The sequence below is a fragment of the Lactuca serriola genome, chromosome 1, assembly GCF_051521515.1.
Source record: "Lactuca serriola cultivar US96UC23 chromosome 1, Lser_US96UC23_V15, whole genome shotgun sequence".
NCBI classification, from domain to species: domain Eukaryota; kingdom Viridiplantae; phylum Streptophyta; class Magnoliopsida; order Asterales; family Asteraceae; genus Lactuca; species Lactuca serriola.
The window spans coordinates 28,217,927-28,235,144 of NC_136408.1; the positions used below are offsets into that span (position 1 = coordinate 28,217,927).

The window sequence follows — 17,218 nt, forward strand, 5'->3', positions numbered from 1 at the left end:
AATTTTGCTATACACTGAAAATTACTAAATTAAAATCAATAAATAACAAAATAAAATAACAACCAGTAAATATATCTTAGCAAACACCTAAATCTTTAACAAAACTACAATTTGTACCGACAAGATGAATAACAAATTAAGAGAAGATGAATATATTTTAGCATATAATACATTTATACATTTTAGTTTATGAGTTTCTTTTACATTTCGCTGGTTATGAGAGTACGTAATTAAGAAAATGGAAATATTAATAAAATGATTAGGATTTGTATTCGGCACAGCTTTTAAAGTGTACTCACTGTAAAATAAAGATATTCAAAATCTCGTATAGTCATATTCACAGTAATAGAGTTATCACTATTTCTATATACCAATTATAAAAATATAAAGAAAGTGAGAAAGAATAAAAGAAGCAAATAAAGATATAGAGTACGTACAATATACATATGACGGAGAGGAGACCCTTGACGGAGATCGGCAACCGGCAAGAGTGCACGACGGAGTAACTAGTAAGGCGAGGTCGCGACCAGAAGAGAGGAGAGAGGTAGTGCACGCATCAGACGACCTGTGGAGGAGGCGTGGACTCCGGCGGCGACGCCTTATTCTTCTGGTCAGTTTTGAAACTATGTCCTGCAACGGCATATTCAATCGGCTTTGAGATTTGGAGGGAATAAGTTTTTCAACTCAAACTAAGTTGAAAATTGGATTAGATTTTGAGTTTTGTATACCGAGATTAAGAGGAGTTTCCTGGTTTATTTGTCTAATAGAAACAAGTTTGGTTTCGATTTTTGAAATTTTCAGTGATTTTTGGAAGTTTCATTGATTATTGAGGGATAATTAGTAAATTATTTCATAACTAATATATATATATATATATATATATATATATATATATATATATATATATATATATGCAAGTATTAGGAACTTCAAAACCAGGGGGGCCATGGCCACCCCTGGCCCCTAAGAGCATCCGCCACTGCTTGTTGTGTGTTATTATCAAGGCATTTTTTTCAGTTTTCATTGGACTCCAATTAGTTGGGTTGTTCGTTGGATGGTAGATCCTAAATACTTTGATGATTAACATGCTCGATGACACAATGATGGTTATTGTTTTGGTTTCTTCGAGAAGGCTCTTAGATGTGGAACAATTGTTTAGCTTGCGAATCATATATGAGTTGATCATTTTGGTACACTTCACTTCTTTGTTGCTACTGTAAAATATCATCATGAATAACTCCAATATCGAACCACTTGCACCAAAATAATACAGTCAAATAATCATATGGATATTGCACCTCTATAATCTATTCTAATTGGTCATAATATTTCTCTCCATTCTCACGCACCGCTAGATCCCCAGAGTTGTGTGTTATGTGTTGTGCACGACTAAGTACCATAAACCTAACACCGTTGACTATGCACCCGATGTAAGTATAAACATTCATTTGTAAACCCACTGAAAGGGCTAACAACAGTTTGTGGAATTATGGAGAGTTTTCTGTTTCCATATGAAAAACTCATTAAATATAAAATAATGTGTTGTGTATTCTTGATTTGTTATATTGATCAAAGATATTTTGTTTGTTAATTAGTATTACCTTTTCAAGAAACCACTTAGGAAATTCGGTATTTTCTTTACTTTCAGGATGTTCAGATTCGAATTTTCTATATTGATGACACACACACACACACACACACACACACACATATATATATATATATATATATATATATATATATATATATATATATATATATATAATGAATGGGAAAAAGTAACATTAGATAATGAAGATAAAGATAAGAAACTTACTTGATGTATTGTTTGACTTCTTCACAACTATTTAATATAAACCATTCTATATTATGTTTTTTCCTTAGATCAAAATGTTTGATTTTCGTTACGCTAGTTAGTCGACACTTAAACTCAACATCCAAAACTTTGTTTTTTCAACGACAACATCCTCGTTTCTTTCGGGGTGATTAAATTGAGTCTGCACATCTCGAAGGTGCATCAAACAAAATGATAAAGCTTCTTCAACAACATAACCTTCAACTGTACAACCTTTCGAGCTCGCCTTATTTATGACAGTTTTTTAGTTTTTTCATATACCTTGCGAATGGATATATCTATCTCATACATACCAGGCCTCCGACGATCACTTCATCAGGTAAATGCAAAACTAAATGAATCATAATGTCAATAAATGTTGGAAGATAAATCAACTCTAACTTACACAAGATTCTAGTAATGTCTTTGTAACACCCGTTTTCAAGAATGATTTATCTAAAGACTTAACGGGATAAAAGATGAAGTTTTTAGGAAAAACTCTACGCCACAACGTGCCATGGCATAAATGATTGTGTCCTCTTGATGAGATGGTATTAGGGCTACAATGTGGTGACTATTTCGGCCTAATCCCTTCATTTTAGGGTTTCCTCCGTATTTATGTCTCTAACCTCAGAATTAGGGCATCATTTTCATCCTACATCATCTCCAAGAACTTTGAAGCAAACCCTAATACCATCTCCTCTATATTTGAGCTTACTTTTCGTGATTTGGTGTATTTGGAAGGAAGAAGATCCTTGTGGCGTAGAGAACCTCTTGGCAAGCTTAGAGATTTCATTTGAGAAACTTCTGGACCTTTGTGATTTTCCTTTTTCTGGTCTTGTTAGTTAGCCTTTTCTAGATCTAGGTTTAAATGCTACTTCTTCATGTTCATGATGTGTTTGAGTGGATAGATTCAATAAAGTTTTCAACTTTATTGGTCATTGAGGTCCCTAGATAGTTAGATGTACCAGATCTTAAGAATTGTGTATCATTAAGTTCATGTACGGGGGTTTGGACCCTATTTCTACCATTTTTGACCTAGATGAGAGAGAGACATTCATTGGACATGCATGTCCATAAATTTTGGATTTTTATGAGCCTTTGGAGTCCTTAAAAGCTTTCTAGAAAGTTGTAGTTGAAGGCTTAATGCATTAAGGACTCAATCTATTAAGTTGTCCATATCTAGTAGCCACGACATGACAATGAGGGACCCATCGACCGTTTTATCCGGAGTGAGCCACGACATGGGGCATGTTTGCCACAACGTGGGGATTGGATTATTCATGATTGAGTTTGTAGTCCACGAGGTGGCCATGGACTGGCCACGACGTGGAAGTCAGCTGATGATGATTTTGATTGTTGATTGTTAACTTTGACCGGTGACTTTTGACTTGGTTGACTTTGGGTCAATTGGATAGTTTTAGAATGTAGACTAAGAGTTTAACTTGTATGGTTTATTAGGAGGTGTTTAACACCCGTTCATTGGCTGTGAGAGTTGTTAGCTGTTGACTATGTCTGCGAGGTGAGTCTTCTTATTATACTATGTAGGATGTTAGTTGTCATTGTGATACTTTCATTGAAGACCAGGATGTGGCCCCTGATACTTGTTTGTAAGACCCGGATTTGGCCCTCGACAATGCAAGGAAAGACCATGATTTGGCCCATGGCAAAAAGTGAATGTAAGACTATGATTCAACCCATAGAATTCAGTATTTCTTGTATAGTATGTGGTATTTTGGGGAGGTCATTAGGGTTTGTGTTTACAGTTTATGTTTAAAATATTTTTAGGTACTTCTAGTTCCAAAAGGAAGGGCCCGACTTGACTGCACTACATCCTCCGAAGGCTTTTTTCTGTATTGGTTATTTTTGACTCCATTAAGATGTTTTGAGAATGTTGTTACTCTTATTGTCTTTTGAAACAAATGAATGAATGGTTTTGGTTTTTTTAAAATGAAATTTTTACTAAAATATTTGGGATGTTACAAGTTGGTATCAGAGCCTTAGTTTGAGGGATTTGGGCACACTCTTGGGTGTGTAGCAACTCAAACCGAGGAGTTAATAAAATCTTTTAAAATAAAATGAGTTTTCTAAAACTGGAGTGAGCCACGACGTGGGGATCAGATTATTCACAACTAAGTTTGTAGGACACAACATGGCCATAGATTGGCCACGACGTGGAAGTCAGCTGATGATGATTTTGACTGTTGACTTTAACTTTAACCATTGACTTTTTACTTGGTTGACTTTTAGTCATTTGACTAGTTTGAGAAGGTGGATTAAGAGTTTAACTTGTATGGTTTATTAAGAGGTGTTTAGCACCCGTTCATTGGCTGTGAGAGCTGTTAGCTGTTGACTATGTCTGCGAGGTGAGTCTTCTTACTATACTATGTAGGATGCTAGTTGTATTTGTGATCCTTATATGGAATACCATGATGTGGCCCTTGACATATGTACAAAAGACCAAGATGTGGCCCTTGGCAATTGTAGCAAAGACAAGGATGTGGCCCCTAGTATTTGTATGTAAGACCGAGTACTAGCCCATGACATTTGTATGTAGGGTGCTAGTTGTCTTTGTGATACTTGCATGGAAGACCAAGATATGGCCCCTGACACTTGTTTGTAAGACCGGGATTTCGCCCTCGACATTGCAAGGAAAGACCATGATTTGGCCCATGGCAGAAAGTGACTGTAAGACTATGATTCAACCCACATCATTCATTATTTCTTGTATGGTATGTGGTATTTTGGGGAACTCACTAAGCTTTATGTTTAAAATGTTTTTATGTACTTCCAGTTCTAAAAGGAAGGGCCCGACTTGACATCACTACAACCCCCGAAGGCTTTTTTGTACATTGGTTGTTTTTTACTCTATGATGATGTTTTGAGAATGTTGTTACTCTAATTGTCTTTTGAAACAAATGAATGAATGGTTTTGGTTTATTTAAAATGAAAATTTTACTAATATTTTTGGGATGTTACAAGTTGGTATCAGTGCCTTAGTTTGACGGATTTGGATAGACTCTCGGGTGTGTCTAAACTCAAACTGAGGAGTTACTAAAATCTTTCAAAATAAAATGAGTTTACCAAAAAGGTTTTTAAGAAAAAGGGGTGTGATGCGTGCAATCAGCCGAGCTCAAGTAAGTGATTCCCAAAATATACGTATATGTTGATATGTTATATGCGTTATAGTATGATATGTATGTTAGAAGTTAGAATAAGGATCTATTCAGAGTTTCATGCTAGAATGCCTACTAGGAGAGATGCCTTTTTGTCTATTAGTTATGTTGCTCGAATGTTACTTGCTTTCTGCTTCGTGGGTCTTATATTGATGTTAGTTAACTATTAAATGAATACATTAAGTTACATGCCACAAAGGTTAAATACTTTTAGAATGATTGATTTGGCTCTATTATGTAGCTCTTGGTTGAGTCCAACCGTTGTAGTGTAGGATCTTTTAGTCAAAATTTTATTTAAGTTTTGTTGCATGTGATTGTATTCATTAGGTAGTTAGCTGACATTAGTAGGATTCCTTCAACAGATGATGGCAGGGTATGGTGGGAACCCTTAAAGAGCCTAGGAAGTGCTTTAGTGCGAATGGTACACTGTTTAGCTGAGTTTTGGGAGTGTCATTATAAGGAGGTAACTTAGAGGATTCAAGATAATTTTTGAGGAAAATACAGATAAGTGTGGAAGGTAGTATTGGGCCCATACTACTGAAAGCACAAGATCTACACTCGAATCAAGGAAATTCACGAGGATTCTAAGAAGCTTGTAGAATGAGGAATTATTTGGGTATGTTCTGATCGTTTGTATTGTTTCCTTTAAGCATGGCAGTGATCACTCGAGGAGGAGGTTCTGGTTCATGTTCAGTTTCAGGCTTTGGTGTTGAGCCGATTGATGAGAGGATACGCGAGTTCATTACGTCAGAGATCACTCGTGGTATTTTGGATGCGACCCCTAGATGTTTGTGTTGGATTAATGTCTAAGCCCATAACTATTATTGGTATGTACTTAACCCGATTGCGAGCATGGTCCTTTTGGTTTGCCTTCACCAAAGCAACTTGATATGATGATTTATGGAGAAAGAGATTAATTATGATTTATTAATATATTATATGAATAATATATTAAAAGAGAAATCATATTGTTTAATTAATATTAGTCAAGAATTAATTAGGAAATTAATTTTATGAATAAAAGACTTTAATTAAACTTGGGGGACTGATATTGTAATTATAAGATAGTTGCAATTGGGCTATGGATCACCTTGGAACATAGGTTGGACGAATTCTATGGGAAGCCCATAAGGAATTCGTCCAAGGGGTGTTCCAAAGGGAGTCCATTGGTTGTTTAGGGCCTAAGCAGTCATATTAGGGTTTCCTAGTTCAAAACCCTAATAGCCTCACATATTTAAGGACCCCTAGGGCACCAAAAACGTGGCTAAGCTTCCCTTAGGGTTCTTGGACGAATTTTGGTGCCTCATTCTCTTCTCCAAATTCATCCTCTTGCTCTTGGTGTTTGTGAGCCATTAGAGGTGTGACATTTGTGACACTAAGCTTTCAGAAGTCAATTACAAGGAGGAATTGAGATTGTTATTACTACATAACAATCAAGGTAAGATCTAAACCCTATTCTTATGTTAATATCGATTATCACATGCTAGATCTAGGGTTTATGGCTTTGTATGTTTATTGCATGTTCATTAGACAAACTAGATCCAAAGCTTTAGGCTTTGCATGTACACCATAGGAATGATGTAGTGCTCATAACTCAACAGTGGTATCAGAGCCTAGGGTGGTTTATACTAATGTATTTGATGCAAAGTTTTTTCATTCATAGCTGAAAATTTTTGTTTTTTCGAATTTAACCAGTTTCACGTCGTGAACATGTTGTTCATGTCGTGACATGTTGTTCATGTCGTGAACATGTTATTCATGTCGTGAACCCAGTCTGATAGCATGATTTCGAAAATCTTGCCTTAATTTGCTTTGGATAATTACCATAAATTGTTTTATTCAAATAAAAATCAGATTTATTGTTATGGTAATTGATATCCTAATCAAATTAATGGATAATTGTCGAAATTAAGATAGTTATTTGTTTTATTAGATAAAAATTGATTATTTGTAATTTTGATTTGAATTATCTTGTGAAAAATTAAATTAGGTCAAATTTAGATAATTCAAATTATTTGATTAATTTAATTATTTGTAATCTGATCTAGATAGTTTTGAAAAGTTTCAAAACTTGCCCTCAAGTTTTGGAATTAAAATTTTTTTATTAAAAAGTTTAATTTTGAAATATTTAAATTATAAACCCTAATGATTTGAGGGAAGGAGCCATTATTGATCTTGGAGTTGTTGTCTAGCAAGGAAAGAGGAGATCTAGCCAAGAGGAAGCAAGAGAGGGGTGGATTCTTGAAGATTTGAGGTCCAGAACATCACAACTGAGGTACAATCTCGAATCATTCTCTGTTATTGTGATGTTCATGTAGATTTAGGGCTTTTGAACCCATTTGTGGCTAGATCTAGTGTCCTCATGGTCCCTTAGCGAGTTAAGGTCCTGGATCTGGACCAATAGAGGTCCAGAGCACCTCATTGCCAAAGCTTTATATGCATCCATGGAGGTTTTGGCTTGGGATCAATGTATTTGAGGCTAAAACACCATTCATGAGCTATTCAATGCTTGATGAGCATCAAGACTTGGACTTTACGTGGTCAATAAGCTTAAGGAGACTGGATCTATGAATTAGTGAAGCGGATCTGACCTAAGAAGGTCGTTTGGGGTTGTGCATGGAATGCACTCGCCGAGTCCATTCCCCAGACTCGGCGAGTTGGTGCGGGTTGTTCAACGATTACGAACCAGGGGTTGAGTAACCGAGTCGGGTGAGTGACTCGGTGAGTCGGAAGAGATTCAGAGGGATCGGGTTTCCGTAGGAACTCGGCGAGTCCACGCCAGACTCGGCGAGTCGGGTTGACCGTTGACCAGTGTTGACTGGTTTGACTTCGTGGTATTAGTCAGCCAGAGTCAAGTAGTATTAAGTAGAAATACACTGGTGTTGTAGGAGGACGATAGCTCGGGAGATCGAGCACTAGTGGTTAAGAGATTTACGAGTTACCGAGACACGCGAGGTGACTCTTCTCACTATACGTTACCTTGAGTGGTATTATGAGTTGACCAGAGGGTCTTATGTGTTATTTATGAGATTATTTGCTATGTATGAGATTACGTGCTATGTGTTATATGTATGCTGTATGATTGTGTAGACCGGACCAGAGGGTCCAACGATTCTGACCGGGCCGGAGGGCCCAATGAGCTGTGACTGGACCGGAGGGTCCGACGAGCTGCGAGACTGGAGGGTCCCGCTGAGACATCTAGACCAGAGGGTCGGATTTAGCCTTGAGTGGTGTAATTATGGTATGTGGTATTTTGGGGAACTCACTAAACATTTATGCTTACAGTTGTTGTGTTTGATGTCTCAGGTACCAGCGAGGACCGTGGGAAGGCGACGGCTTGACACGTACACACACCGATGGAGTTTATTATGTGTAGAGATCTTGGGATTTGTTTTTGAAAACAATATTGATTATGGATTTTGATTTGTGATGTGATACATTATGTGATTTTGAAAAAGAAAAATTATTTTGAAAATTTACGGTGTTACAACCATCATGTCGTGTTTTTGTCTGACACGACACGACATGACAATATATTATGTAGCACGAACACGACACGACACGATGTCGTGTTTTTTAATTAACACGAAAACGAACCGTTTAAAAAAGGACAAATACAACACGACACAACAAAGATAACATAATAAAAAAAATTAGTTTATTTAATTAATATTTAATCATAAATAAAACGAAAAACATAACAACTAAATGGTAAATCGTGTCAATTTCGTGTCGAATTTTAAGCACGACATGACACGATATTGTGTTTTTTACACTAAACACGAACACGAATTTGAATTTCAGTTTCGAATTTGAATTTCAGTTTCGTCCAAAGTTCATTTTGTGTCATGAATTTTTATCGTTTGGTATCAACAATTGCCACCCATACTTCTCCTCCTCTAGTCAAATTGCAAATCACATATCCCCTCCCCCAATGCCATTTGGCTTTTTATTTATATGAATTGCCAATCAAACAACGGTAGGTCATCTGGAAGATCAACCGATGATTTTGTTGCGGTGTTGTTAGTGGTTATTGATTTTGTTGTCACTTCTTTGTAATTATTCTATAGATAATCTGGGTTTAACTTTTAACATTAACTTGTCCTCGAGTTTCAATAAATCAACCAATTCTCCAAAGATACATACAAATTAAACAAATCATCATACTAAACGAACCTAATTAATTTAACTTGCAACTTACTTATTTATTTTTTTTCCATAGATGCACACAAATCAATTAAATCATCATAATTTATCCTCCAGTTTTTTTATAAAGAAACCAATTCTACATATAGAAAAATCTATATTAAAGGCATAGAGCTGATGGCATCTTTTAAAATTTAAAAAGTTTTTTTTAATTAATAAAAAGTTAATAGCAAAAAAATGTTAAGATAAATTAAAAATCGATAACTTGCATCATTATCCCTTTCATTTAATATGGAAAGTAGTACTTGATCAGGTTATCTAAATATATTCCCGTGAGACGTTGCCCTCGTCTCTACCATTATAAATTCATTCCCTCCCTCCACTTTCCACTCCATCGTTCTTCTCTTCTCTCTTTTCAACACAACCTCCAACAATGAAGCTCCTTCCAATGGCGATTTTCTTGCTTTTTGCTCTCTTCGTCGTCTCATCAGCCATGGACATGTCGATCATAGGCTACGACGCAACCCACATGACCGCCTCCGATGCATCCTCCTCGAGCTGGCGCACCGATGATGAAGTCAACGCTATGTACGAGTCTTGGCTCGTCAAACATCGTAAATTTTACAACGCCCTCGGAGAGAAGGAACAGAGGTTTCAGATCTTCAAAGACAACCTTAGGTACATAGAACAGCACAACTCCGGCGATCATTCCTACAAGCTTGGACTCAACAAGTTCGCAGATCTGACCACGGAAGAGTTTCGGTTAGGCTACACCGGCGCTAAGACGATCGGTTCTAGGCGGAAGTCGAACAACGTGAAGAGTGATCGTTATTCTCCCCGTTCCGGCGATGCCCTCCCTGATTTCGTTGACTGGAGGACCAAAGGTGCCGTCGCTGCCGTCAAAGATCAAGGAAGCTGCGGTGAGTTATTTTATTGAATTGTTTTTGTGCTTTATTTTGCTTTTCCCTACTTTTAAGCATTTGTTTTATTACGTGTCCACTAACTTCAAGAGACTAAAGCTAAGGCACGAACGTTAACGATTTGGAATAATCAGTTAACCATGACTAAAAGTAATTTTTAGTTCATAAGAACAAAATACTGAATACTGAATGTTCTCGCAAAAATACTTCAGCATGATTTTGATTGGTCTAACGAATCAAGAATCGGAAAAGTGGGTCCGTGATTACAAGATGTTTTGTCTTTTATAAGAATTTGGGAATTATAATTCCATATCCTTCTTTAATTTCTTTTAAAAATCTTATCTTATCTATTTCATACGAGAAGTAAACTAAAAATTATAAAAAACATGAATTCTTGTTGTAACGTTGATTAATATAATGGATGCTTGTTGAATTAAAGGGAGTTGCTGGGCGTTCTCATCAATCGGAGCAGTAGAAGGGATTAACCAGATCACAACTGGTGAACTGATCACATTATCAGAGCAAGAACTGGTGGATTGTGATACATCGTACAACCAAGGATGCAATGGTGGTGATATGGATTATGCTTTTAAATTCATCATCAAAAATGGCGGAATAGACACTGACACAGACTATCCCTACACTGGCAAAGACGGAAGATGCGACAGTTCCAGGGTTCGTATCATATTTCCTTGTTTTCAAATTTCAATACATTAATCATAATATAAATTAATGACTAAATATATATTGTGTTTCAGAAAAATTCAAAGGTTGTTTCCATTGATAGTTATGAAGATGTTCCTGTGAACGATGAGTCAGCATTGCTAAAGGCTGCTGCAAACCAGCCCATAACTGTTGCTATTGAAGCAAGTAGCAGGGATTTCCAGTTCTACACTTCGGTAATCCCTTTTTTCTTTAATCATAGTCTTTAATTTTAGTTAAACAAGTTTGCAAAATAATCTCCTAATCCTTGAATTTTATGAACAATGGATATAAAGCATTACAAGAAGATTCTAGCCAATAATTATAGAATATGCACAAATTTGAATCTTTTAATTGTAAATTTTTTTGTGTCTCCATGGAATCTTGTTGGTCGAGGCCCAAGGGTTGTGGGGTGGGTGGATGTAAATTATTATAATATTAAATTATTACATTTAAAGATTTGGTACCCCTTTATTTTGTCAGGGTATCTTTACCGGTCAATGTGGGACCGATTTGGACCACGGTGTGGTTGTGGTCGGATACGGGACCGAAGATGGAAAGGACTACTGGTTAGTGAGAAACTCATGGGCTGCGGACTGGGGTGAAGAAGGTTACATAAGAATGGAAAGAAATATAAAAGAAAAAGTTGGTAAATGTGGAATAGCAATGGAAGCATCTTACCCGATTAAAAACGGTCAAAACCCACCTAACCCTGGTCCATCACCACCATCACCGGTCAAACCTGAAATCATCTGCGATCAATACGCCACTTGCCCTCAAAGCACCACATGTTGTTGTGTCTATAACTACCATGGCGCGTGCTTTGCGTGGGGATGCTGCCCCTTGGAAGGTGCTTCTTGTTGTGATGATAATTACAGTTGCTGCCCTCATGATTATCCCGTTTGTAACTTGCGCCGTGGCACTTGCTCAAAGGTAAAAGTAGTGTTGTTTCGTCTGTTAGATGAGACTGTGTCTAGCTGAAATCTGACTAGTTTTTGAATTTTGTGTTTTGCAGAAGAAGAATAGCCCATTGGAAATCCAGGCGTTGAAGCGTATTCTTGCTACACCGACTGATTTGAAGAGGAGCGATGCTTGAGGAAATGAAGTGATTTGTGTTATTGAAGTTTTTATTTAACTTTAAACTATTTGATTACCATCTGATTATAAATATAATCAGATGCTCATTTGTAAATACTGCATTGATTCCTCCTGTACTGAATTTGATCAAGAGACAAGTTCATGTTTTTCCCTTTTATATTGCTTTCGTTTTACTATAAATTATCCCAAATAGCTATGTGCTTTTATTACATGATAGAGAAAATTGCAAAAATGGTTCATGTGGTTTCTCTTTTTCTTTTTTGGCCTTCGTGCAAAGGCCAAATTTGAAGTAAAAGTAGATGAAAAGGATCAAAACCTGAAATTTTGAAACTCTCGGAATGGAAAACGAAAGAAAACAGTAAATGATATGGACCATTGTTGCAATTTTGTCTCTTTCTATATCTATATTTTTATATTGCTTTCAAGTTGATAAACCTTCCACCATCACGCATAGACAGAAGTCACCTTTGATAATGTACTATGTTATAGCTAAATGTACAAGTCTCTAATTTCCATTCACAAAGTCTCAGAAATAATTTGCTGTGAGGTATGGGTTTCCATGATAAAATTTCGTCTCCTTGTTTGTTTTCCATGTTCTGTAATCTGATCAAACTAGATTCACATATCTCTAGCCATGTTCTACCATGTTCACGTCATCTTAAATCTCACCATCAAACTCGTATTTTGACTAAAAAACTATATTTTTTTTTGTCTCGTCGTGTGTTATTGATTAATAGGATGGTGTTTAAAAAAATACTCTTTCATTATATATATTCTTAATGATTTTAGGGGATTTTTTTGTTTCTAACAGGTCAATGTACTCGATTGCTATTTATTGTTGTTGCTTTATCAACAGACAAACAATAAATCCAAAAACCAATAAGTTGAACTTGTTTACTTATTCAATTTCAATTAGTTAATTTTCAAGTTCAGCCAATCCATTTTCAAAATAAAAAGCAAAAGAACTCAAAAAGAATATGTATCACACCATTGCTTTTATTGTTAATCCATTTTAGGGGATTTATTTCTTCACTTAGTGGATATAAATCAATTCACTTAGTGGATATAAATCAATTCGAGAAATCAAATACATTGCCTTCTGTTCCGACCCATCTTCATATTCACTTGATCAAAATAAACGTCAAAATCAAAAGAGAAAATTTAAAGAGAAAATTGTTGGATTCCACATGTTTTTGTAGATTTGTCCTATTTTATATGAGTACAAAAATAGGTATTAGGTATTATTGGTAGAAAGATATTTAATGTTTCGATTCTTAATGGGCACATGAATTGATTTTATATATTTATGTTTCATTTTCACTCAAAATAGAAAGAACAATTTAATAGAGTAAGTAAGGCTTTTTACGTTCAATCATAAAGTTTTATAGATTTGTCCTTATTTAACTTTTTTCCATTTATGGAAATATGCCATAGATCCCTTATGCATGCACTTTTTATAAATAAACAACCAATTCTATAGAGAGATGCATAGAAAAAGTTGTATTGGAAGTTGGAACTTCTTATATGCAAACAAAGGAGATAAAGATCAATCATACCGACATACATGTGAAGTTCACTGTCAGTTTTAGTGCCCATATTGTTCAATGTAATATCACAACTTATTATCTTCATTTGTGCCCCAGCCTCCGAGTGCCTTTTCATTCCATTTTTGTCATTACATATTGCCATCACCATTTTCAAATATATCTATAATTATCGCCATGTTTGATAGCTTCTTAATGGTTTCCTATAAAACAACATCTGAATGATTTAACTATTAAGAGCGTTAGATTCGTCTAATTTGAATATTTCATTCGGTTAGAGGCATAACCTTTCAACTAAACAATAAGTCTAGACTATTCTTTTGTGAGAGTATATCATTACGACCACCAGTTGACTCTTTCCCAATCTTAGTCGGTCTCCTAGTCGCAATGTTCATTCTTCCTCATTGCCGCTGGCAAACAAGAGCAACATATGTCTATTTAATATAAAACAACCTCTTTGATAGCTTCTTAATGGTTTCATATAAAACAACCTCTTTGATAGCTTCTTAATGGTTTTAATATAAAGCAACCTCTGAATGGTTTAACTATTAAGAGCGTTAGATTCGTCTAATTTGAATCTTTCATTCGGTTAGAGGCATAACATTTCAACTAAACAATAAGTCTAGACTATTCTTTTGTGAAAGTATATCATTGCGACCGCCACTTGATTTTTTCTCAATCTTAGTCGGTCTCCCAATTGCAACGTCCGTTCTTTCTCATTGCCGCTGGCAAACAAGAGCAACATATGTCTATCTTGAACCCAAAAGGTTACCGACCTGTGACATCCCTAAAATTACGGTCAGAAAAGACCGTTTTAATTTATGTTTTTAAAATAATTTCAGAGTAATCCACTGATTTAAAAGAGTTGCGGAATTTGTTCCCAAAAACAACATATGATAAAATAATATTTACCAAAGCATTTCATAAAGGAATGTATTTTCATTAGATATCAAAACTCGGATGTCATGTTCCAATACAGACCAAAAAAACATAAACGACAAATTACAAGTCATACAACAGTTATATACAACTACAGACTTATAAACAAAATAACTTGATGGTTCATCCATCTTATGCCCTCGCGCCACTTCCTATAATACAAATAAACTGAGTGGGTCAGGCTTGGAAGCCTGGTGAGCATATAGGGTTTTCATCCCATAATAAATAATTATATTTAAATTCACCAATCAACAATAACCCGATTACCCATTTCCGTTATCCTCATTTTACGTCCCTAAAACAACATCTATCTCAAGGGACCTAATCTAGGATTTTTTCATCGGGACGGACATTACTGCAAGGGGTTTCCTCAACAATAGATGTCCTAAAGGCAACCATGAGTGGGATATCAAGCCCACAACACCTACAGGTTATGAACATGTCAGCGTTCCACAAGACATTCTAGAAAGAGTCTGTGGTTGTCATCCATACTCCGCTAGATGACTAGATCAACTACAACATCGAGGCCTCTCATCAGTTTATCACACGACAACTATCTATCCAAGTTCTACCCAACATTTTGTAGATAACAATATACATATGCAACTTAAAAGATGATAAGATATTCATTTAATACTCATTCCAAATATACAGATTCATTCCAAGTAACAGAAAATATATATCTATATACACATAGCACGTATTCACTAGGAGATACTTTATATCTATGTGTTAGAAGAAAAGGAATATACACTCACTTGATCAGAAGATGATCGGACAACACTACGGCTCTAAGAGTAGTATTTCTTCGGTGAAACCGGGAAATCTTCACAAAACCGGGCTTTACGCGGGCAGAGTTTCGGCTTGAAAACTTTACATCTCAAGATCTTCAGGGCTTCGGGACTTGCTTCGGGTCTCGGGATGATACCGGGGCTTCGGGGGTATAATTTGCAAGGCCGGTCCATTGCTTTTTACTACCCGGGGCGAGATAAGAATTTTTATGCCCTTATATATGAAAAAAACTAGAAAATCCAAAGTGCGGTAAATTTTATAATCAAACAAACAATATAAGTAAAACCTACAAAAATCACCTAAAACAATATTATCGAACATTTTTTGAACTTTACAATAATCAATAATTTGTAAAAAGTCACTTTCAATACATAAAATTGCTAATCATTCAATCTTTCTTGAATCATAATACTTCTAAGATATGATTTCATGAGCTTCAATTTTGAAAAACTTCTTTCCACAAAAATAACCGTAACCGGCACCTTCAACAATAACCTATATGCAACAAAAACGTTAAAAAATATATTCATTCTTCTTTTATGCTCTACTATTTGAATAGATGTCTAAGGAATTTCATTTTTGTATGCTTCATTCGGCAACATTTTCTGTAAAATTTGTAACTCAATCAATAAATTATTTTCATCAATCTCACATTCTTCTTCATTTGTCAAGTTGGACTCAAGATTTAAACAACATTTTTTAATTCATCATCAACTAAAGTAACTAATTTGGAACCACTAAATAAAAAAACAAATATAGATTCAAAATCATTTTTTTTTTTAAAATCATTAGAAATATCAACTAAATCATAAGATGTACTTGGTAAAATATAAAAATTATCAACCAGATTATTTTCACTAATATTTTGATTTCTAACAACAAATTTATTCAAAGACCCTCTTAAATGATTAGTCTCTTCTCGTTCATTTTTTTCTATTTTGAGAATCTTGTGGTTGTTTTTTGAAAACAAATTTAAAACTTAACAAATCTAGTTATAAACACTAAACAAAGAAAAATACAACTTGAATAAGAACACAAGGCAGCAGATTTTAGGCAAACCACAATGTCAACTTTCAATACAAAGCAGCCTCCTGATTCACATTACAAAAACAAAAAGAAAAAAGAAAAAAAATAAAGGATCAATGGAACTTTAGTAATTTGTAACATAAGCAAGTTTGACATTTACCTGATGTAAACAACAAATAAAGGATAAAGATTAAAGGCAACAGATTTTGAACTTAATCAGAGGCAAAACCCGAGCTCAAACAAAGGTGAAAAATTCCTTTTCAGTGAAAAATCGAAATTAGAAATAGCAAATAATGTTAAATCATAATAAAAAAAATCGAAATTAATCAGACACAATGAAACACATAAATCATAATCATATAGTAAAATCGAAATCAGAAGAAGGGAAGTAGAGAACCAGAGAAGTCACCCAAATCAGAAGAAGACAAAATCGAATTCAATAATCCTTTTTCATTCAGCTTTATATGTGATATGCCTCGTTATCCTGTATTCAAGCGAATCACTCAATCAGGTAATGAACAGATGATGATTGATTTCAGGAAGTTTAGAAATAAATAAGAAACAAACGAAGAAAAATAACTCACCGATTTACATCCTCAATCTCCCAAATCAGTTAAACAGTTTGAACTTTTGAGACACCTTCTTCCGTTTTCCTCTTGCTCCGGGCAGAAAAAAAAATCAAACCCAATCAAGCACAGAGAATCGCGGATCGAACTGGGAGCGAGAAGTTATAATAAAAAATTGATTGAAATGGAACCCAATCAAGCAGGCTAGTAGCATTAGTTTACAACAATTGAGAATAAGAGAGGGATAGAAATCAGACCAAGAGAGATAGATAGTTCAACGATTTTGTAGCCTCGAAACACCACAATACGATTTTCAAGGGTTGTCGTTACCGATTTGATGATTGAAGTTCTCAAGACATTTGGCGCTCACAAATCATGCCTTCCGCCTTCACTTTGCATCCGGACGTGTTTCTTCATGGATTGGAGCACTTGGACTTCACTTTTGGGCCAATATATATATATATATATATATATA

General features: G+C 35.3%; 1 protein-coding gene and 1 long non-coding RNA gene across 6 annotated transcripts; one reads left to right on the plus strand and one right to left on the minus strand.

Moving 5' to 3' along the window:
• Positions 1-9,531: 9,531 nt before the first annotated feature.
• On the plus strand, positions 9,532-12,033 carry LOC145079242 (low-temperature-induced cysteine proteinase-like). The gene is made up of 5 exons (XM_079023101.1): positions 9,532-10,076; positions 10,516-10,751; positions 10,835-10,975; positions 11,262-11,711; positions 11,794-12,033. The coding sequence occupies exons 1-5, from the start codon at positions 9,590-9,592 to the stop codon at positions 11,872-11,874; spliced, it is 1,395 nt and encodes a 464-aa protein (XP_078879227.1). The 5' UTR covers positions 9,532-9,589; the 3' UTR covers positions 11,875-12,033.
• A 1,885-nt stretch (positions 12,034-13,918) lies between these two features.
• LOC145079258 (uncharacterized) lies at positions 13,919-17,182 on the minus strand. Of its 5 annotated transcripts, none has more exons than XR_013694793.1 (3): positions 16,762-17,182; positions 15,118-16,661; positions 13,919-14,207 (listed from the first exon to the last, which is right to left on the minus strand). It is a non-coding gene; the product is annotated as an uncharacterized LOC145079258 (long non-coding RNA). The 5 variants fall into 5 exon arrangements; XR_013694787.1 differs by lacking the exon at positions 13,919-14,207 and adding an exon at positions 14,340-14,511; XR_013694799.1 differs by lacking the exon at positions 13,919-14,207 and having other exon boundaries at positions 14,961-15,646; positions 16,587-16,661.
• Between the last annotated feature and the right edge of the window lie 36 nt (positions 17,183-17,218).

Excerpts from the sequence above, each read along its gene's own strand:
- LOC145079242 (XM_079023101.1), top strand. The coding sequence starts at position 9,590 with ATGAAGCTCCTTCCAATGGCGATTTTCTTGCTTTTTGCTCTCTTCGTC. Across the intron at positions 10,077-10,515 it reads CAAAGATCAAGGAAGCTGCG|GGAGTTGCTGGGCGTTCTCA; the intron begins GTGAGTTATTTT and ends GTTGAATTAAAG. Across the intron at positions 10,752-10,834 it reads GAAGATGCGACAGTTCCAGG|AAAAATTCAAAGGTTGTTTC; the intron begins GTTCGTATCATA and ends ATTGTGTTTCAG.